The 22,709-nt window shown below is 34.6% G+C and overlaps 1 protein-coding gene and 1 long non-coding RNA gene across 2 annotated transcripts; both read left to right on the top strand.

Annotated features, from left to right (window-relative positions):
- The first annotated feature begins 2,737 nt into the window (after positions 1 to 2,737).
- Positions 2,738 to 11,616, top strand: LOC128549636 (defensin coprisin-like). The gene is made up of 4 exons (XM_053526766.1): positions 2,738 to 2,880; positions 9,374 to 9,444; positions 10,085 to 10,219; positions 11,510 to 11,616. Exons 2-4 carry the CDS (start codon positions 9,384 to 9,386, stop codon positions 11,536 to 11,538), a joined length of 225 nt encoding a protein of 74 aa, XP_053382741.1. The 5' UTR covers positions 2,738 to 2,880; positions 9,374 to 9,383; the 3' UTR covers positions 11,539 to 11,616.
- Positions 11,617 to 13,872: 2,256 nt separating this feature from the next.
- On the top strand, positions 13,873 to 17,426 carry LOC123541524 (uncharacterized). The gene is made up of 3 exons (XR_006684572.2): positions 13,873 to 14,948; positions 16,351 to 16,421; positions 16,987 to 17,426. It is a non-coding gene; the product is annotated as an uncharacterized LOC123541524 (long non-coding RNA).
- Positions 17,427 to 22,709: the final 5,283 nt, after the last annotated feature.

Genomic DNA, 22,709 nt, shown 5'->3' with positions numbered 1-22,709 from the left:
TAAGTAATCTATATTCGTTTTCCCAGTTACGCGTGACCTCCTTGACCATATTTAGAAAATGTCATCAAACGTACCGTAAGCTTCCGTGAACAATTGGCTAAAGTCCGTTTTACATTTATTCAAGATTAACCTGGGATTATATGTCACTTCACCATTCTCTTACGTAGCCGAGTCAATGGGATGTCTATTTCTGCGCGGACCTTATTTGTTTATTTCTCTCCAAAACTACATATATTCTCGCTGGTTAGCGTAACACCGACGCTCATGCTGACGTAAAGTTTTATCAAACGTGCAACGACATTGAATATAATTATGGCGTTTCGCAGATTTTACTCTGTTATTTGAAGTACATGTTAGGTATGCATTTTCGCTGTCTCGGGTGTTTTTCCACAAAATATTTAATTCTTCGCATCACCACGGCTTTTAAAAATATTTTTTCCTCTTTTTTCGCACATTTTCTCACTGTAGTATATTGTAGCTTTCTATCCATTTCCGTGTGTAATGTAGATATCAAACTATCGTAGATAACGTCAATTTCGCGGTCAATATTTTGTGAGTTCTCCATTCTATGAATAATGTCACGGCATTTAATTGTGTCATCGTATCATTTTCACTAAATATGTCACTTCCTGTCAAAAGATGATTGCTTAAAAGCATCATTGTGCAAATTGCCATACAATTTTGTTTGCTAGGGTTCCGTGTAAATACCGTATTCCGACGCGCATAGATTAAACATCAAGTTATAGTGGTCCGGTATCTAAGCCGTGCCTGGAAGACATTTTGTTACCGACAGAACGCGAAAATCAGTAACGCATTTCAAACAGTCATATGAGGTCGATATATAGTCCACAAATGCGGAGCCCTTTGTAGATACGGGTGTAAGATTCGTCCATTTTACAGTTATAATGACCAATGATTAAGACGATCCTATTATATCTATAATATTTGTAATCCTTAGTTTATCACATTGTCTTGTGTGTACTATAAGTCATGACTGTAATAACCAATGTTAAAGACGATTGATAGTTGTAACACTATTATTCACATTGTCTTTTGAATTACTTTTAACGTTGAGGAAATGCTTAAGATAAAAAAATTCTCACAAATTTTAGTACTATTCTAAGCTCTTAAAACATGTTTAATGCATTAGTATGTGTATATTGGAGAAAACAACTGTAATATTATGCCAATGCATCATAAGCCTCTGTAGGCTGGCTGTTTGTTAATATATGCTATAAATATATATTTATGTAACAGGCTGCACACACTATAAATAAATAAATAATAGATTAAATATAATTGTGCATATGACAAAATGCCACAAACGGACATGACAGTCATCACTCAAGTGCCGTTGACAGAAATGCGTGTCAGCTCAACTCAAATTAAACAAATAAGTACAGACCACATCTTCACCTACTGCGTATCAACTGAAAAAGGACACAGTAAAAGACAAGATGTATGTTACCCTAATACTAATAGACTCATGAATGAACACAAATGAAACAGTTAATACAGAACAAGTATACCGACATACAAATACAGACATGGAGGATGAAACGAATAGTGAACCTTTACACTGCTAAATTTCTGAAATGGACTGGTCTATCATTCAATTTGGGCAGTACCATTTATTATTCGAATAGGTGTTCCATGAAAATTTACTGACTGAATAGCCAACAGTGCGGACCATGATCAGGACTAGCAGGCTGATCATGGTCTGCACTGGTCGCATAAGCAGAATCACATGCCACCAGCAGGCTAAAAGTGAAAGGAGCACGTTGGAACACTGCTTCGGAACGGTCAGTGGCAAACTGTGGAGATTTTTTCAAAAATTCAAGGGAATGATGGATACTGAGATACAATATGAGAGTTACTAATCTATAAAGTAGTTGAGAATTAAAAAAAAAACCTACTCTTTTATTTTTTTGCGAGGTTGGGGAGGTAAGGGTATGAAATAGTGTTGAGGGAGTAGAAGTGTTTGGGGTATGAGAGATACAACATACAATAATTCTATGGCTATACATTTCATATAGGTAACTGCAGTTGCTAGCAACGAATGATATTGTTATAATCAGGCAACAAAAACGCAGTAAAATCCTCGTGTCATTTGATTTCTTTGCCAGGCAAAGAAGGCTGCAAAAACACAAGCGGACTCTTTTATCGCAAGAATGAAAAGTATTGGCTGCATACACGATACTAGTCATGTTGAGTGCAATTTATTTATTTTAAGTAATCATATGATTTTTTTTTAGTTTATTCCATCATGTTCGTTAGGACAAATGACAATGTAAATCACTTTGCAAACAAGTACATTTGTACATGTGACGTAAATCACGTTGAGCGTAACTTAATATGTTGATTTTAAGTTAAATTATTTTTTGTTCTGTTTTTCCAACAGCTTTCCTATCAATATAATGATGTTTATAGTTTGATGCGCCAAATGAGAGTGCAAAATCATTTGTATCCAACAATCACAGTCAAACCTGCTCAAGAGACCACCTGTATTAAGCAAAAACCTTTGTTATAAGGCCATTGATTTAAGGTCCCTCTAAAGTGCATATCATATAGATTGAACATGTCTTATGAGACCATTTTTTTGCTCTCCCTTAAGTGGCCTCTTAAAACAGGTTTCACTGTACATGTTATAAGCGTTGACAACATTAACATGAATAATGTCAACAGTTGATAAATAATGTGCATTACTTTGTTGTGAAAGCATAAACTGTCATGTTTTTTGTCCTGTTAAAAGTAAATTAAAACAACAATAAAACTAGTGTTTAATTATGCTAATTATGATGGGCAGTTCCTTCCATTCAACGCGAACGACAAGATCAGTATTTAAAGCCACAGAATCGGAAGCACAATCACATTCAACAGGTAAGCTTTGTTTATTATCTATAGATGATATGTAAGAACGAAATATCTTTTACCAAGTAGCAGTCACTTGTGAAATTTTGAAACAAGATGTTCATGTTTTAGTGTCTTTTTTATGGATTTTACCAAATTATATATTTTTAACGTCTTGGTCACTAGGTAACGTCATAAGAAAACATATCACATTACAATGTAAATATTGGAAAAAGTAATTTATTTTTAGATTTTCGGATTGTTTTCTGCATTTTAATATAGTTATGCTTTTGTAGATATCTATGTATTTCAACTCTTTTCATTTTAGATATATATATTTGCGAAATAATTTCATAATTCTTATTCATTATATTGCGTTTAAGTGTAAATTCCGTACCATTGAAAATTAGCATTGTCTGGACCTGTTTGTTTGTTTGTTTTGGCTTTAACTGTGTTTTTCAACAGTATTGCAGTATGTCTGGACCTGTTTGTTTGTTTGTTTTTGCTTTAACACCGTTTTTCAGCAGTATGTCTGGACCTGTTTGTTTTGGCTTTAACACCGTTTTCCAGCAGTATTGCAGTATGTCTGGACCTGTTTGTTTGTTTATTTTGGCTTTAACACCGTTTTTCAACAGTATTGCAGTATGTCTGGACCTGTTTGTTTGTTTGTTTTGGCTTTAACGCCGTTTTTCAACAGTATTGCAGTCTGTCTGGACCTGTTTGTTTGTTTGTTTTGGCTTTAACGCCGTTTTTCAACAATATTGCAGTCTGTCTGGACCTGTTTGTTTGTTTGTTTTGGCTTTAACGCCGTTTTTCAACAATATTACAGTCTGTCTGGACCTGTGAAATTGTTACACATAATCCACCGTACTATAGCCTGCCCGCTTAGCTCAACAGGGAAAGCGCATATCTACGGATCGCGGGGTTGCAAGTTCGGACCCTGGGCGAGGCGTATATTCTCCATGACGATTTGATAAAAGACATTGTGTCTCAAATCATTCGTCCCCCACCGCTGATTCATGTGAAGAGTTTGGCAGTTACTTGCGGAAAACAGGTTTGTACTGGAACAGAATCCAGGAACACTGGTTAGATTAACTGCCCATCGTTACATAACTGAAATACTGTTGAAAAACGGCGTTAAACCCAAAACAGAACAAAAAAAATCCACAGTAATATTTCAATAAATCACAGAAAAAGTAATGAAATCTGTAAATGATTGTTTGGAAGCAAAGAATACAACCAAGAAAAATAATAGCAGACTCGAGTCTTTTTATGAGAGGTTATGAAATGTACAACACCTCTAACGTTCCCTAGCACCGGCTTAAACGGAACTCTTTTACACATATGTTGACATATACAGACTCCATGATCCCAAATGACCAGAAAATATAACAACACTGAATCCTTATTTAAAGTACGTGTTTATTTTGTCTTGTAAACAATCGATCACTTTTAGCATATGGCGTCATGGAAACAGAACAGGTAACTTAATTCTATTTGTAAATGGGGCAAGGGACAGTACATTTGAACACAGTACAGTGCGAAATAAAAAACCATTAAAATCCAATTTTGAGAAATTCAAGGAAAGTGTACAGCGTATGTATTGCATATACTTAGCACTCTATCATGTGACATTTTCAGCCTGTCTATTCCGTTGTTTCTATGATAAAAACGAGTAAAACAAAAGTAAAATCTGTTGACTCTGGGATGCAGTGAAGTTTGACCCCAGGGTCATGATTTGAACAAACTTGATATAGTTGACCACTATACAATACTAAATACCAAACATCTAAGGTCTTGGCCCAATGGTTCTTGACAAAATATTTTAAAAAGATTTTTCTTATATAGGTCAATGTAAAACAAGCCCCTCCCGGGCGTGGCATATATTGACCTCAAGGCAATTATTTGAACAATTTTAGTAGAGAACCATTACAGCACGCAACATACTAAATATCTAAGCTCTGGGCCTTATGGTTTAAGACAATAATTTTTTAAAAGGTTTTTCCTAAACAAGTCTATTCAAAACATGTGCCCCCCCCCCCCCCCCACCCCGGAGTTGGCGTATTTTCAAACCCAGGGGAAAATTTTGAACAGTCTTGGTAAAGGACTACTATACAATTCAACATACCAATTATTAAAGCCATAGGCTATGTAGTTTTGAGCATGAAGATTTTCAACGTTTTCCCTATAGAAGTCTATATAAATCATGTGACCCCAAGGGCGAGGCGAGGGAGATAATTTGAACAATTTTGATAAATGGACTACTACAGAATGAAACATATTAAATATCAAAGCCCTAGGCTGTGTGGTTTAAGACAAGAAGATTTTCAAAGTTTTTCCCTGTATAAGTCTATATAAAACTTGTGACCCCTGGAGCGGGGCCATATCCTGGGGGGTGGGGGGGGGGGGTAATGTAAATAATCTTGGTGAAGGACCACTAGATGATGCTACATACCAAATATCAAAGCCCTAGGGCAGTGTTTTTGGACAAGAAGATTTTTTAAAAAGTTTTTCCTATATAAGCCTATGTAAGCCATGTGACACCCAGGGCGGGGCCATATTTGACCCAATGGGAATTATTTGAACAGACTTGGTAGAGGACTACTAGATGCTGCTACATACTAAATATCAGAGCCCTATACCCTGTGTTTATGGACATATGGACAAGAAGATTTTTAAAGTTTTTCCTTTCGGTTGTAATGGCAACCCGAGTTCTGTATGGAATTCAATTCTTTGAACAATTTTTAAAGGAGACCATCTAAGGAACATCTCTGTGAGGTTTCATCAAAATTGGCCAGGTGGTTTAGGAGAAGATGTTATTTAAAGGAAAGTGTTGAAGGACGGACGGACGCCGGACGGTGAGCGATCACAATAGGGCTCAGGTGAGCTAATAAAGGTGATATACATGTATAGACCCAGATAATTATAGAGGTATAAATGTACTTGTTTTGGCAAGTTGTTCACTATGTTTTTGAATTCAAGGTTAAATACATATTTAGAATCTCATAATATATTGTGTGAAGAGCGAGCTGGATTTCGTAAGCATTATAGCATTGTTGATCATATCTTTTCTTTGAAAGTGATTATAGACTTTTATTTAGCTAAAAAGCAAAAACTTTATTGTGCTTTTGTTTATAAAAAGGCTTTCGACTCAGTAAACAGTTCGGCTCTTTGGCATAAATTGTTACAGTAAAACACAGATGGTAAATGTATAAGAATTATTCATGATTTGTATTGATTTGTTTTGTTTGTTTTGGGTTTAACGCCGTTTTTCAATAGTATATCAGTCATGTAACGGCGGGCAGTTAGCTTAATCAGTGTTCCTGGATTCTGTACCAGTACACACCTGTTCTCCGCAAGTAACTGCTAACTTCCCCACATGAATTATCACAGGTGGAAGACGAATGATTTCAGACACAATGTCTTTTATCAAATCGTCACGACCCCGCGATCCGTAGACCAACACTCTCCCTACGTATTGACATGCTAAGGTTTGCGTAAAGGTGGATAACTCACTTACTACTTTCTTTGTAACTTTTGCAGGAGTTCGTCAAGGTGAAAACCTGTCACCTGTGTTCTTTTCTGTATTTCTAAATTATCTAACTTAATTTATGTCATTTCATCTTTATGTAACGTAACTTTTGATGTCCTAAGTAATGATAATGTTCTTTTTTTCATTTAAGGTTGTTTTTATTACTAAATACCGATGATACTGCAGTTTTAGCCGAGAGTCCTAATGAGCTTTAAAAAGTTTTAAATTTTATGTATGATTATTGTGCACAATGGTCTTTGCAAGTGACTGGATAGTGTTGAAGATTGTTCATACCTTTGTGTGCAATTTTAATGTATAAAACTGAGTTCGGTTATGAAAAGTACTTAGATATCTTACCTAAAACTTTAGTACATGCACTCTGTAAATTTAGAATTATGAATCATGCTATATCTGCCAAGCTCAGTCGCTATTGAAAAAAGGTAGATTTTTGGCATTGAAAGAGATAAACGTACCTGTCAACTCTGTAACTATGAATTAATTGCTTAGGTGACGAATTTCACATTTTGTTAGTGTTCATCTCTCACAAATTTGAGAAAAAAATAAATTCCCATTTATTATATCTAAATACTTTAAAGTTAAGTCAGCTGATTAGTGATAGTAGTAAATCTAGACTTGTCAAACTTGCTTTGTTTTGTAAGAATATCTTAGCTTGTTTAAATTAGACTCATTCTCCCCTGAGAAAATTGTAAATTTTAACAGCTATTTTCTGGTAGATCTACTTTTTCAATTTGGGCATCTTGTACGGCTACTTTTGTGGGTTTATTCATTCCGTATTTAGTCTTGGACATTCCTTGAATAATACATGAATAATACATTTGTTGTTTCGATTTGTTTCATTTTGAAACACTTGTCTTCCTAGGTGGTGACCCCACGGTGGTCCTTTATTTGTTCGTTTTGTCCTCGTGTGTTTGCTTTGTGTGTGAGTGTGTGTGTTGTGAGTTTCGTTTTTTGGGTGGCTGCGTGTTTGGAACGTGGCATTCCCTGTTTGATATTTATCATTGTATTTTGCCTTTTTTTAAATTGTGATTTATTATCATATTCTTATCACATACTTGTAATAAGCCTCGATATGGAATAAACTTGAAACTTTAAGATTTAACTTTATTTGCATTCTTAATTCAATGTATCCTCTAGCGTAGGGGACAATGTCATCTCTTGCTATATTACAAAACGCATCATTGACAAATTGTCTTAATTTTACTGTAGTGGTGTATGTATTTTTCGGCGTGCCGTATTAAGCACGATTTTATGACCTCGTATGACCTTATGCCGCCTGAATAATGTACTAATCGGATTGCTTGGTAAGGTATTCTCGGTATTTTCAGCCATAATGAGAGATTTTGTAAGAGTGGCGCTGATTGGAGGAAAGGCTGAAAATGCTTCACTCTGAGTCATGTGTGACATGAGTGAAATGACAGCGCGTTCGTCATCTATAACCTCTATAAATACAGTACCATCGGGTGTTATGCGTACCACTTGAAAAGGTGTGCGTAACCAAATATTCATCTGCTCATCCGGACATATTTCTGTTTTGTTAAGTTTCCTTTCCTTAAGTTTTGTTTTTACAAAAAGGTTATTTGTTTTATACAGTCATTAACTCTTACCCTGCATTACAGCAACAATTTCTTACCAGTGCAAATCATTACTAACCTGCAACAACATGTCCGATACTGCTAAATTTTAGACTCTAAATCTTAAATTTATCTTTCCAGTGAAAACTGTACTGTACATATTCTGAATGATATACAAATTTGATAATAAGCTGAAGTAGGGTAAGGGTTCATGTTGCTTCCAATAATTCCAGAAATAAAGTATAGAACATATTTCAATATTGTTTGCTTACTGTTACCATCTTTTAAGCACCAAAGGCTCAAAGTGAGCTTTTGTGATTGTTTGGTGTCCGTCGTGTGTCCCTCCACAATTTCTAAACACAGTCTTCTTCAGAACTACTGTCCTCATTTATACAAAACTTCACAGAGGCCCCTTTCAACATTGCCGAAATATTTTTTTTGGATTTAACGTCGCACCGACACATGATAGGTCATATGGCGACTTTCCAGCTTTAATGTTGGAGGAAGACCCCAGGTGCCCCTCCGTGCATTATTTCATCACGAGCGGGCACCAGGGTAGAACCATCGAACTTCCGTAAGCCAGCTGGATGGCTTCCTCACATGAAGAATTCAACGCCCCGAGTGAGGCTCGAACCCACATCGATGAGGGGCAAGTAATTTGAAGTCAGCGACCTTAACCACTCGGCCATGGAGGCCCCGCCAAAAGATTTAAAATACAGGTTTCTGCCAGTATATAACTTGTGCTTCAGTTACATCACGCCGACCATCTTTTTTAAAGATATTTCTTGTTTACCTAAGTGCTTCGGTCATGATATTTACATTTTAGGCCAGATGTTCAGACTTGACATTGTGCTGAACGTTTTTCTTCTTGCACACCGGACCGGGGTTCCTTTTGACTTTACCTATGCCGGCAAAACCCGTCTGATCACCAGCTACTAACGATACGTGGACTGATTGTTTGTGATTTTCGATAAAAATGAAATACAATGCTGATTGTTCTTTGTTCCATATAGTATTTTTCATGATTCAAAATTATTATTTTACGGAAAACGATAACATTACGAAATGATAAAACAAAATATTTGAAACGTCATACATTATTTCTATTTACGGACTTTAATTTCTCAATGTTATGATAAGAAAGTGTGCTACAAAGAAAGTCCGCTTCATTTATTCTATGTTTTGTAAGAAAACTCTCCTACTATTGGTTATAGATTAAGATGGGAATATTTGGGTTGAGAGTAACTGTTTCAGCGGAAACTCCAAAACAGTAACCTACAACCTGGATACCTGGATGTTCCCATCTGCATCGGCAACCAGTAACAAATTATTTTATTCTTTACATCTTGTTTAAAGTAACATATATAGTATACCTAGACCCTTTATGCTTATATTTCAGAGAAGAAGAAATGAAAAATATAACTGTGTTATGTCTTATAATTTGCCTTTGCATCGCAACATCGTTTGCAGGTAAGTAGTGAAACCTGTTTAAAATACAGGGATTTGTTGTGATATTGTTTGGTGTGTGTATGTGATGTGTCTCTGTGTGTTGGGGAATGGGGATGAGTGCGGTCCAGAATCTGGGTGTCGGGGCGGGGCGGCGGTTCGGTTCATAAGGATATTTTCACAGTAAAACCATACCAGATTTTTTTCAGAAACAGAAATCGTTCAGTGTGAAATCAATTCCGAATTTCATAGTTTCAGTTTGAGGACGTTTTCATTGTACTTTCTCTCATTTTGAGAAAACACTTATGGAATCTCTTGGCGGTAAATAGTCAAAACTATTATCAGTCCTTGGGACCTCGGACAAAGAGGCTTGACTATATACCTCAAGTCATTCATCATTCAATAAGTGTATATTATTTAAGCGTCCCTATTAGGAAATAAGATTGATTGCTTCAATTTGCTTGTATCAATAGGAAAATCTACAAGTTAAAAACCCCAAATCATGCTTTCTATTCTATTCTTAAATTTCATGATATCTTAAGCTTAATGATATTTTAATCAGTCTGTAATTACACGTATTTCAAATCACACAAAAAATAAATTTCAAACACAATCAGTCATATATGTGCATATGAACTGTTAAATTAAATTTTGTTTGTTTCAGATAAGAAGTTGTCCAGGGTAAAGCGGGTTACTTGTGCAGCTATTGTTCAAAGATATATAGGGAGTAGAGCTTGTGACATACACTGTCGGTTTGTTATGCAAGGCGGAGGGGAATGTTATAAGGGAGGCTGCTATTGTAAGTCAAACTCCCAGCAATAATTACCTTCCCTAGTGCTATATTAAATTAAAACACACTATATGGCTGATCTTCTTTATTCTGTATAAAACTGAAAAAAAATCCATACCTACAGCACATATCGGGTCCCACTAAAAATGTTTCGAACTTATATTTTCTTGAAGAATATTGTCAGGGCTGATTAAAGGTAAAAAAGTGGTGGTCATCTTTTATGAAGGAAAATATTTTTAGTCAAACTAACACACTATAAAGTATACGAGTCCCTAAATGGTAATAGTGATTTATGACCTAAGTTTCCATAGCAAATTGTACCATGCTATTACATGTTTTTCATTACAAAATGATTCTTATATGTGAAGTATAGATCTCAGCAATATTAATGCAAAGAAATGAGGAAATAGCTCAAAAGAGCAAAATAAAAATTAAAAAAAAAACAACCCTGAGAACTCTCTGAACCCACCATTATGTGACTACCGTTTTTTCGCACCATTTTCATATATCTTGACTGTGAACCTATAAATCTATGCCAGTGCAAATACCAATCTCAGTATTTAAATCTAATAGCAAATTATTGAAAGAAAACAAAACAAAAAATCCCCACACATTTATCAAAGCTTCATTAAATATTTGTGATGTACTGTTTCACTGTAAGGGGAGATCACTGCGTTGGTGATTGATTTTAAGTGTGTTTCTGAATTGGAGAAATGGTTGTTTCCCTTTTTGTTTTGTTGATTTTCATACTTATTGAGCTGTTTTCAATAATAGCAAAATATGTAAGTAAGTTTGCTACATTCTTGTCTGTTTTCTTGTAAAATGTACGCACTATTGATGTAAGTAGGAAGTGACAAAACTGCTCCGTCGATATTTCTATGACAGTATCTTTTACCACTAGTATTTGTCATTCGTCAAGAATAAGCTTTACCTACCATAAGATTATAGCAAAAGGTGATCACATTTCTGTGAAGGGTCAGTAGATTTTCATGATGGGGTTTGGAGAAAAAATAAGTGGTCAGTAAATCAAATTAATTATTGGATATGTAAGTAACCAGACACGGGAAAATGGGAGATAGGTATGATAACATGATAAGTGTTGGGACTCGGCAAAAGCCTCGCATTCCCTCCATCTAAATATTTCCATGGAGGTTCACAATCATAGAACTGCGATTTGAATGTAAAACATTATTCATCTCTGCGATGCATTCCCTTTTGTTCATTTTGTGCAATTTGTTTTAGTTATCATGCTAGTAATTATTATTATTATTATTATTATTTATTACTATTTTTTTTCAGGTGAGGGTTTCATTAAACGGCCACCGTAAAAGGAGTGTTCAGTTGTTTGTTTATACTCTAGTTTTATTATACCTATTTGTTCACGGAATAAAATTCTGTACATTATATATGTTGCTCTCCCGCTTATTTCTTCGTATGGTATCGCATCAGAATGAGATAAAATACTTCTGTTTGCTGTAACAGGGCTTTTTCCTGATTTGTGGTTTTAACCTTTAGCCTGTAAATGTAAATGCAATCCCAAGAAAATTTCTGAGTTGTTCACTGGGAATGAAATTTGGATTTATCATACAGAGCCCTAGCGACGCATAAAAAGCAAACAATGCCTCAGTAAATTTCAAGGAAGACCGGAAAAAAGTTCAAAGTAGTTTTTATATGCCATTTTCTTCAATTCTAGAGATTCCATTGTACAAAGTTCTTGTAAGAAGATAAAACCATCACAGGCAGAAAAGATAAATTACTAAAGCTGTCAAAAAATTATATCAAAGTAAACGCCCAATAAAAGATTTTAAATGCATACAGCTTATTCATGACAATACGTCCGCACCAAAAAGATGACATTTGAGGAAAACGTATGTACAGTTGTATAACTATGCAAGAAATAAATTCAGGATGCTTGGTCAGTTTTAGCCTTTGACAGCTAACAAAATGTTGAGAATAACTAAGAACATAACTTAAAATCACATAGAAGATTCTGGTCACCCCTGTCTGTACGCCTCGGTCAAAATCCTTTAAGTGAATTATCTTTTGTTGTTATAATTAATACAATTAATTTCGTTTTGTCTGTTTAGAGATTTTCAATACCGTTACAAAATATATACTTTCTAGATATAATTACAAATATACCAACCTTTGAAAATTTAAGTGAGTGTAATCTCTCGACTTTATTAAACAGGCAAAAAATGAAATAAATGAATCCGCATATATATCGATATAACTTGAGATTTTGGAATCTGATTTACCAACGCAATATATCACAGATATTTAAGATGGTATTTGACGAAAACGTATGTACAGTTGTATAACTACACAAGAAATAAATTCAGGTTGCTTGGTCAGTTTTAGCATTTGACAGCTAACAAAATGTGGAGAATAACTAAGAACATACTTAAAATCACATAGAAGATTCGGGTCACTCCTGTCTGTACGCCGTTGTCAAATTCCTTTAAGTGAATTATCTTTTGTAGTTATAAATAATGCAATCAATTCTGTGTTGTTTGTTTAGAGATTTACAGACCATTCCAGAGGAATATAGGTTTTTAATATAATAATAAAGATACCCAGCTTTGTAGATTTTAGTGAGTAGAATTTCGTAAAGGAGCACAAAAAACATCGACATATCTTTCATTTAAAGTTTTATTGTCTGGGCCATACTTATGTTATTTCTCATCCATCGTTGAAAACGGTGTACTTTCCTGTTTGGTTCACCCTTGATTTAAGAGAACCCTGGTCGATGCCATTAGAGGTTAAATATGTTTTTGATAATAAACTTGGGTAATAAATTTCAATTTTAGTTTTGTGTGCTTTGTTGGCAAATAAAACACGGTTTTTAGTTATGATGCATAGTATTTTGATCATCATTCTTACACGTTCGAATTACACCAGGAAGGGATACTACTCTGGATTCCTTAAAGGCGTAAAGGGACGGAGTAAACCGGAATAGCAAAACGTAGGTCATTTTGCGAAACATGTTTCAATAAACAAGATAATACACGGTAAAATCCTTCTTTGTTTATATAAAAGAAAATCTTAAAAGTGTTAGAATTTTTGTTTAGGTATGCCTTGTACGTTGCACACGGGATGTAGCATTTCAAGTACACATCTTCAGTATAAATTTCTTGAACTGATGGTTATCTGGTTATCTTTAGAGTGATTTTGTGTAACAAACGTATATATTTTTTCAGGAAAAATCTCTTCACTTAGCAACAGGCAGACCAAAGAAGAATGATCCAATAGATAAGTCTGCATATGAAACAATGCCACAAATGGACAGGACAGCCGTCACCCAACAAGTACCGTTATTGAAAATGCGTTCTCAGTCACATCAAATTAAACAAACGTGTACAGTCCAAATCGTTACGTACTGCGTATCAACTGAAAAAGACACAGTAAAATAGAAATATATTACCCAAATACAAATAAACTAGTGAAGAAATTAATACAGAACAAATATGCCGACATACAAATACAGAAAATGAGGATGAAACAAATAGTTAAGGGAATATATAGGAACACTGCATCGGATCAGTCTGTGGCAAAACCGTAACTAGGGAAGTTTTTTTAAAGTATTGCAAAGGAATGATTGATACTGAGAAGTTTATCTATAAAATAGTGTGAGAAAGTTAAAAAGAACACTACTTTTTTTTACTTTTATTTCTTTTTTTGAGAGGTTTGGGACGTAAAGGGATGAAATAGTGCTGAGGGGGTAGGTTCGTGATTTGGGTATAATAGATACAACATACAATAATTTTATAACTATACATTTCATAACGGAAACTACAGTTGCTAGAAAGGAATGATATTGTTATAATCAGGCAACCAAAACGCAGTAAAATCCTCACGTCATTTGATTTCTTTGCCAGACAATGATGGCTACAAAAACACAAGAGGTCACTTTTTATCGCAAGAATCAAAAATATAAGCTACATACACGATACAAGTCATGTCGAGTGTAATTTACTTATTTAAAGATATTGTAGGGAGTCAGTGGCACAGTGGTTAGCAGGTTGGACTACAACGCCAGCGGCCCGGGTTCGATTCCCAGCATTCAGTGCTGGGTGATTTACTTAAATTAGTACTGTTTCCAGCAGTATTGGCTGGATACTGGATGCTGGGGAGGTAAATATGACACCTGCCGTAGGCTCGGCTAGAAATAAGTTGTTCCATCCATTCCAGGTGGGGACTTTCGTCGACTACCCACGTTAAAGAAGAAACTTTACCTTTTAAGTAATAATATGATATTGTTGAGTTTATTCCATCATGTTCGCGGACCAATGACAATGTAAACCACTTTGTAACAAACAAATTTATATTGCACATACGACGTTAATCACGTCGAGCATAACTTAATTGATATGTTGATTTTAAATTACACTAGTTTTTTTTTTCGACAGTTTTCCTGTTTATATTTGGATGCACCAATAAGAGTGCAAAATCATTTGTAATTAATAAGTACATGTTATAAGCGATGTCAAAATTATAATGAATAATGTTCATTTCTTTGTTTTGAAGGTATATATTGTCATGTGGTTTTTGTCCTGTTAGAAAGACAGAAAACAAAAGTAGATTAAAACGACTATAAAAACATTTTAAAACATTATAAAACAGTTTAGTTATGCTAATTAAGACGGATGTGATCAAGGTGGGAGTTTCTTATATAAAATGCGAACGATAAGCTCAGTACCTCAAGATACAGAAGCGGAATCACAATCATAATCAACATGTAAGCTTTGTTTATTACATATATCAGATGATACTCATATGTTTAATTGTAAGATCGAAATATCTTTTAACGAGGGAAAATCAGACTAGTGGAACAGTAACGTGTGAAAATTAAAAAAGAAAACACGAGAGAAAAAAGGAAAAAGTTCGATCTTTCAAGTAAAAGATATTTTCTGAAAATTCAATGTTTTATTACATATACCAGATGATACTTATTTTTAATTGTAAGATCGAAATATCTTTTTACGAGGAAAAATCAGACTAGTGGCACTGTAACATGTAAAAATTAAAAAAAAATGAACACGAGACAAAAAAGAAAAAAAGCTCGATCTTTTAAGTAAAAGATATTTTTTTAAAATTTAATGTCTAATGTCTTTTCTATGGATTTTACCAAGTTACATATTTTATCAGTGCAACCTCTTGGGCACTAGGTAACGTCATACAAATAATACTCTCGTTACAATGTAAATATTGGAACCTTTTAAAATGATATCTAATAAGATTAAATTGTATTGGCATTCTTTATTCAGTATATCTTCTAGCACGAGGACAATGTCATCTCTTGCTTGCTATATTACCAATCGCGGCGGGGGATATAGCTGTGTTTCAGACCGCCTTGTTTATTTCTGCTAATGTCTTTTTTTTTAATTGTGTTTAAATTATAATCACATGCTTGTAATAAGCCTTGATATGGAATAAACTTGAAACTTAAAGATTTAACTTTATTTGCATACTTCATTCAGTACATCCTCTAGCACAATGAGACAATGTCATCTCTTGCTATATTACAACATTCTTGACAAATTGTCTTAATATATAATATAACTGTAGTGGTGTGTGTAAATTCAAACTAAGTGCTTCGGTCATAATATCTACATTTTAGGCCAGACGTTCAGAATTGACACTTTGCTGAACGTTTTTCCTCTTGCACCCCGGACCGGGGTTTCTTTTAACTTTATCTATGCCGGCAAAACCTATCAGATCACTCTCGTTATTAGCAGCTAGTTATGTCAACTAACGATACGTGCAATGATTGTTTGTTATTTATAGGAATTTCGATAAAAAATGAAATACAGTGCTGATTGTTCTTTGTTCCATATAGTATTTTTCATGATTCAAAAACATTATTTTACAGAAGCGATAACTCAATGTTATATTAAGAAAGAGTGCTACAAAGAAAGTCCACTTTATTTAGACTATATTTTGTAAGAAAACTAAAACCCTACCGGCTACTAGACTCAGACATGAATATTCGGGTTTAGCGTCACTTTTTCAGCGGTAACTCAGCGGAGTCTCGTTAACTCCGAAACAGTAACCCACAACCCGAAAGTTCCCATCTGCATCGGCAAGACAGATTATTATATTCTTCACATATACCTAGACATCATATGCTTATATTTCAGACAAGAAGAAATGAAAAACATAACTGTGTTATACCTTATAATTTGCCTTTGCATGGAACCATCGTTTGCAGGTAAGTATTGAAATCTGATTAAGACACAGGGATCAGTTGTGATTTTGTTTGTTGGGGGGGGGGGGGGGGGGGGGGGGGGTTCCTGAATCGGGGTGGCAGGATGGAGGCGGCGGTTCGGTTCATAAGGATGTTTTGACAGTAAAACCATACCAGAAAATTTCAGGAACAGACATTGTTCCATGTGAATTCGATTCCGAATATCATAGGTCCAGTTTGGAAACGTTTTCATTGTACGTTCGCTCATTTTGCGAAAACACTTATGGCATGCCTTGGCGGTCTATAGTCTTAACTGTCATTAGTTCTTGGGACCTTGGGCAAATAGTTTAGACTATTAACGCCAAGTCATTCGTATATCTTTTACGCGTCTCTATCAAGAAATAAAAATGATTGTTTCGCGTGTATCAATAAGGAAAACTAGTTTTTTTTTTATTTTAAAGCAAAAAAAAAGAAAGAAAAAATTCATGCTTCTCAGTCAGATATTTTAATCAGATTGTGATTAAACGTACCTTTATGAACACAAACATTATATTTTATGCATATGAACTGATAATTCTGTTTGTTTCAGATAAGAAGTTGTTCAGAGTTAAGCAGGTTACTTGTGGACGTATTATTGAAAAATATATGGGGAATGGAGCTTGTAACGCACACTGTCGAAGTATTGACAAAGGTAGAGGGGAATGTAGAGGTGGAACCTGTAATTGTAAGCCAAACTCCCAGTTGCAATGCACAGATCCGACCTGTCAATCATACCAACAATATTGGCCTGTAAGATAATGTGTTATCCGTCAATCTGCTATCTTTGTTGCTAAGGTACCATAGTGTCTCACAAGCTTACAGTAACTAAATAGGCCTACCTGCAGACTGTGAAGTTCTAAATAATCAAAGCACTGAAAGTTCTGAGAGCAAGGGGCTTATTGCAAATCATGGATGTCAGTTATACATATGTATACGCTCATTAATACCAGTCTATTAGGAACCATCATTAAAGTCATACATTCAAAAACCTTCTTTGTTGTTTTCCTATTTTTCATGCCAGAGCTTTCAATAGAATTTCAATAAAAATAACTAGACTTGTGACAGCTTCTCGCATAAACAGGACAATGTCCAAGTGTACGTCATTGGAGTGAGTCACAGAGATGGGCTCAACAGACCTGAGATATCAATATCTCACTTTTAAAAGTCAATGATCTTAAAGGTCCATTACTAAGGGAAAGTGAGTTGGCAATGTTTTTCATAGCCAGTGCATAGACTTCTGCAAGACACTAAATAATGAAGATTGGCAGGTCAAAATTTACAGAAGGTCTTTGGAACTCAAAGAAATGTAAGTGTATTATGTTGAAATTTCAATGAATCGACAGAATGACCCCCCAGGTCTTTTTAACTTTCTTCATACTTCATAGAAAAATAATTGTACATATACTGCGATTTATTTCGAATTTCTACATACCAACTTTCATTTTCCAATAAAATGAAATAGTTTCTGTGCTTTTTAAAAGAAATTAAAATGTTCACTTTCCTTAGTATTGGACCTTTAATGTCTAACTGTTAAATGCTGACATTTATTACCGCTGATGAGGTTGCAAGACCATGACTAAGACATAATCACTCGTAAATACAAACCTACAGAAAAGCTATCCGAAAAAAATCAACCTTTATACTTTCTGTACAATGATAACAACGAGGAGATAACAACAAAATAATTCAAATCCAAACAACTTGCTTCCAGCGGCTTGGCAAAATGGCGGGGACACTTTTGAAGAGGACTCCCGGAAAATTGTTTCAATAATTACATTAAAATATTTAACGTGGGAACTGGTGCGTGAACGAACTGAAATGAAGAAATTTTGCCATGAAAGTACAATTTGGTTGCGTTACAACAATTAGAAAAACTTTAAATGTAGCCAGGAACAAGAGTAGCCATAGAACAAGGCCAATGCACCTTTCACGCCTAAGTCATAAGTCGTTGTTCTAGTTCTGATACATGAACTATCTATTTTCATAGATATAAATAAATATTTATTCCAAGTTCATGGGAATCAGCATACATTCAAGGAATGTATTTATGCATATTGTTTTCCAAATCGTTATGTACATAAATTATGTTGGATTTGTGTGTGTGTGTCTTTTAATACCTAAATAAGCAGACATATTCCAGAACGATGTACTGTTTGTAATTATCCTTGGTTTCAATATAAAAATCTCAATAATTAACCACAAGCACCAGACCAGAAAGAAAATGTCTCTGTTCATTTTATACCCTACCCCCAGGTATAATATAAGAATCATGGTCATGAACGGGAAAATATACTTACCCATTTCAATCGCGCATTTCATACCTAAAACGTGTAGTTCGCTAAATGTGAATATGGATATTGAACAAGTGGTAATTTATCTTCTAACTTTATCTTCCTTTTCAATATAAACATGTACTTAACAGCCAGTGCACCCACTACTTGTGATTAGCGCCGATGTGACAATCTTCCGCAGCGGGTGACAACCGTGATGCTGACTGACTTTTTCAAACCACGGGTATGACGATGCTGCAGTTTTCTTAAGCAGTTATACGCAAACATTGCGGAATTTCCATACAACGATGTTATAATGAACAGTATCATTTGAGTCTGCTGAAGAATACAACATATCAAAAAATCAATGATATTCATTTAAATTATAAACTATTTTTGAATCGCATATACAGAATCATAATAGGTGGCGTAAAAACAAACATATCATGCACGACTGATACAAAATTTACAACCCACAGGTGCTATTCAGTGGATTTAAGAGAACAGAATATGTATTTCAACTTTATTGCAAGGAAAAAACTGTGTCGTGATTTTCTTTGAATACCTACTTTATATCAGTAGTCTGTGCACACTTTGTGCGGTCTCATAAAAAAATAACAAATCCTACCACTTAAGTATCTATTTAAGGTGTCAAGTACGACAGGTTCTAGTTGTACAACACCAATTATCTCAAAGATGTAGATGTACAATTTTGAAATTGAACAATTTTCACATTCAGAAAGTATTCCACTCCCATAAAAATAACTGAGATTTACCTAGTGAACATAGTGTATCAGGTACTGAAAAGAATGTAATCATTAATAATAAAAAATAATATTCACCTGTGTATTGATTTTCAAAGCTTCCCTTCAATACTTCTAAACTCTTGAGTCTATAGTCTTTCTTAAATGATTCGGATTTACTATGTCCTAAGAATCCGACTGCACCTGATACAAATCAATTAACTTTTCAATGTCATCCTTTTTCCATTATGCATTGGAAGCCATTTTGTTTTCAGATTTGTGTTATTTTTTGGGCAATTATTTCTGTAATTTCATTCACTCGCTTCATTATCAACTAATAATTTACCCATTTGTTGCTTGTCAACGTGGGTGGTGCGTAAAGCAAAACTTACGAAATAGAACATGTCCTAATCTGTAAGTCAAGACTTAAGATTTACGAAATCCTGGAATAGCATCGTACACAGGATAATTTTTGGCTGTACATCTTAAATTTAATTGGTGTTGTACAACTAAATCCTACCGTCTGTTGACACTTTGAGAAGGCTTCCATCTACCTTTAACAGCTCTATTTCACCACTTTTCGTCATGGAATTAAAGTAACCTTAAATATGGTTATTTGCTGATTCATTTAGCGCGTGATCTGACAGGCTTCTGACTTTTTTACAATAATATATAGGAGAGTTATGTACTTTATAAAAGAGAATCTGTCATAACTGTATCATGTGTATCCACCATTTCGGAGAAGTCTTATGAGACATAGCAACAATATCCAAAGAGGGCGTTCTTTATCAGAAAAATCGGATCTATTCATTAACTTTCCCAGAGTAAACACACTAAACTCTGTATAAAATTGAGAAAAAAAAAGACCCGACGGCTACAGCACACATTTATCAGGTCTCACTAACATGTTTGTAACTTACATTTTCTTGAAAAAAATTGTCAGCACTGAATAAAGGTAAAAAGTAGTGATGTAGGGATAATACACTTTTTTGTGTATTAACGTCTGCAGAAGCCCGCGGGATTGTTTGTGACCGAGACCGAAGGTCGAGGTCACAAACATATCCGAAGGGCTTCTGCAGACGTTAATACACAAAACAAACGTGTATTGTCGCTATTCTTGCATAAAAAAACATTACACGACGACTTTATGTATTGTTTTCATATGTGATGACTTGACGATTCCGGTACATTTTTATTTACCATTCCTGTTGTTCTTGGAAATGGTAAACATGTTTAAAATATCCGTATCCATGGCCCAGAAATAAACAACACTATCAAAAGCACATCCTGAAGGTTTTTAAGCAATTTTTTTATCTCTCGTTATTACAAACATAAAATTACCAATAATTGTTCATATCATTTCACAATTTGGTGGACTCGATCACAATTTCAAGAATAATAACTTTACATTCGAATTATATTGAGTACGGACACAGTTGGAGTACGGATGAGTACGAACGTAGTGTCAAGTTCCAAGCTGTTTATATAAATTCTTCGAGAAATTAGATAAAAAAACATACCGACTGATACTTACCAAAATCATAAATATGATTCCTAAAAACAAAGAATCGCACAGGTAAACACGCGATTCTTTAACATTCACGGTTGTCTACAAAATCTGAATTGACGCCGAGTTCTAAAAGGGGAGTAAACAAGGGAAGAAACGAGTACGAACATTGTTGGGGGCAGCGCATTTGGCGTTAGTTACTAATACAGTAAAACATTCTATGGTTTAGATTGCATCTTTAATGCTTCAAGAAGATGTTTTTATGAAAGAAACAAGACGCAAATACCAAATGTCAATCTGCGCAGAAATACATATACGTCCCTGGGAAAGCATTTCAAAAATAAAAATCGGGTATTAACAGCATGTGAATTGCCTTGTTTGCACACGATTTTTCTCCCGTTAATACATGGGCGGATCCAGTGAAAAAAAAAGTAGTTTTTATGCAAGAATAATCTTTTATGCACGAAAAATGTTTTCAGTCAAACAAACACACTATAAGATATATGAGACAAAAATGATAGTAGTGGTTTATGAACTGCGTTTCCATAACAAATTCTGTTATGCTATTATTTCATTATACCCTGAGAACTATCTGAGCTCGCTGTTATGTGACTTCAGTATTTTCGCGCCATTTTCATATTTAGTGTCTGTATACTTATAAAGCAATGTCATTACAAATACCAATTTCAGTGTTTAAAATCTAATAGCAAATGATGAAAAAAGCACTTTTATCAAAGCTTGATGAAATGTTTGCTATGACAGAGGTCTCTTTACTGTTGTACTGTAAGGGTTGATCACTGCGTTGGTGATTGGTTTTGCGTTTGTTTCTGAATTGGCGAAATGACTGTTTCCTTGTTTTGTTTTGTTGATTTTCATACTTATTGAGTTGTTATCGATAATAGCAAACTATTTTAGTAAGTTTACTACTTTCTGTTTTCTTGTAAAAAGTACGCACTATTGCAGTAAGTAGGAAGTGACAAAACCGCTCCGGTGTTCGTACTCATAAGGTTGAGCAGACGATATTTCTATGACAGTATCTTTTACCACTAGTATTTGTCATTCGTCATGAATAAGCTTTAGGCCTACCTCCCACAAGATTATGGCAAAAGAATTTTCCTTCACGGAATAAAAATGTGTACATTATATATGCTGCTCTCCCGTTTATTTCTTCGTATGGTATCGCATCAGAATGAGAGAAAACTACTTCTGTTTGCCATAACAGAGCCTTTTCCTGATTTGTGGCTTTAAGATCATAAACTATATATCATTCTAAAGGTTTCTCTGAGAGTGATAGCATGATTTTCCTTAAATTTTGATATCAAAATTATTGCGGAAATGCATTTTACCATGTTGTTGAAACCTGTCAAAGTCATGTTTAAAAACTGTTTCTGTCAAAAATGGCTGAAATTCAAGTACAGATATTTTCATATGTATAATTGACATGATGTTTCTAACCCAAAGATTCGCACAACGCCATGACGTCATAAAGTTAATGTTGGAAAAAGTTAATTATAGATCCATTCTGCCAATTTGAGCATACATAAAAGTAAAGAAGTGCAAGGTGTGGACAAGATTTTATCTACTAGGTGAAGTGTACCAAACTGCCAAACAAAAACAATGTAAGGCAAGTCTTTTTAAACAATGACTCTAACATTCGTCTAGAGAATTTAGAAGTAAATCATGGAATCCAGTCCTTGCAAAATCCACTTGAGCCGAATACAACACTGCAGACCAAGGTACTATTATAACAACC

Source organism: Mercenaria mercenaria, chromosome 16 (assembly GCF_021730395.1).
Source record: "Mercenaria mercenaria strain notata chromosome 16, MADL_Memer_1, whole genome shotgun sequence".
Classification (NCBI taxonomy): Eukaryota; Metazoa; Mollusca; class Bivalvia; order Venerida; family Veneridae; genus Mercenaria; species Mercenaria mercenaria.
The sequence above is the reverse complement of the archived record's forward strand: the minus strand, read 5'-3'. Positions and strand labels throughout refer to the sequence as shown.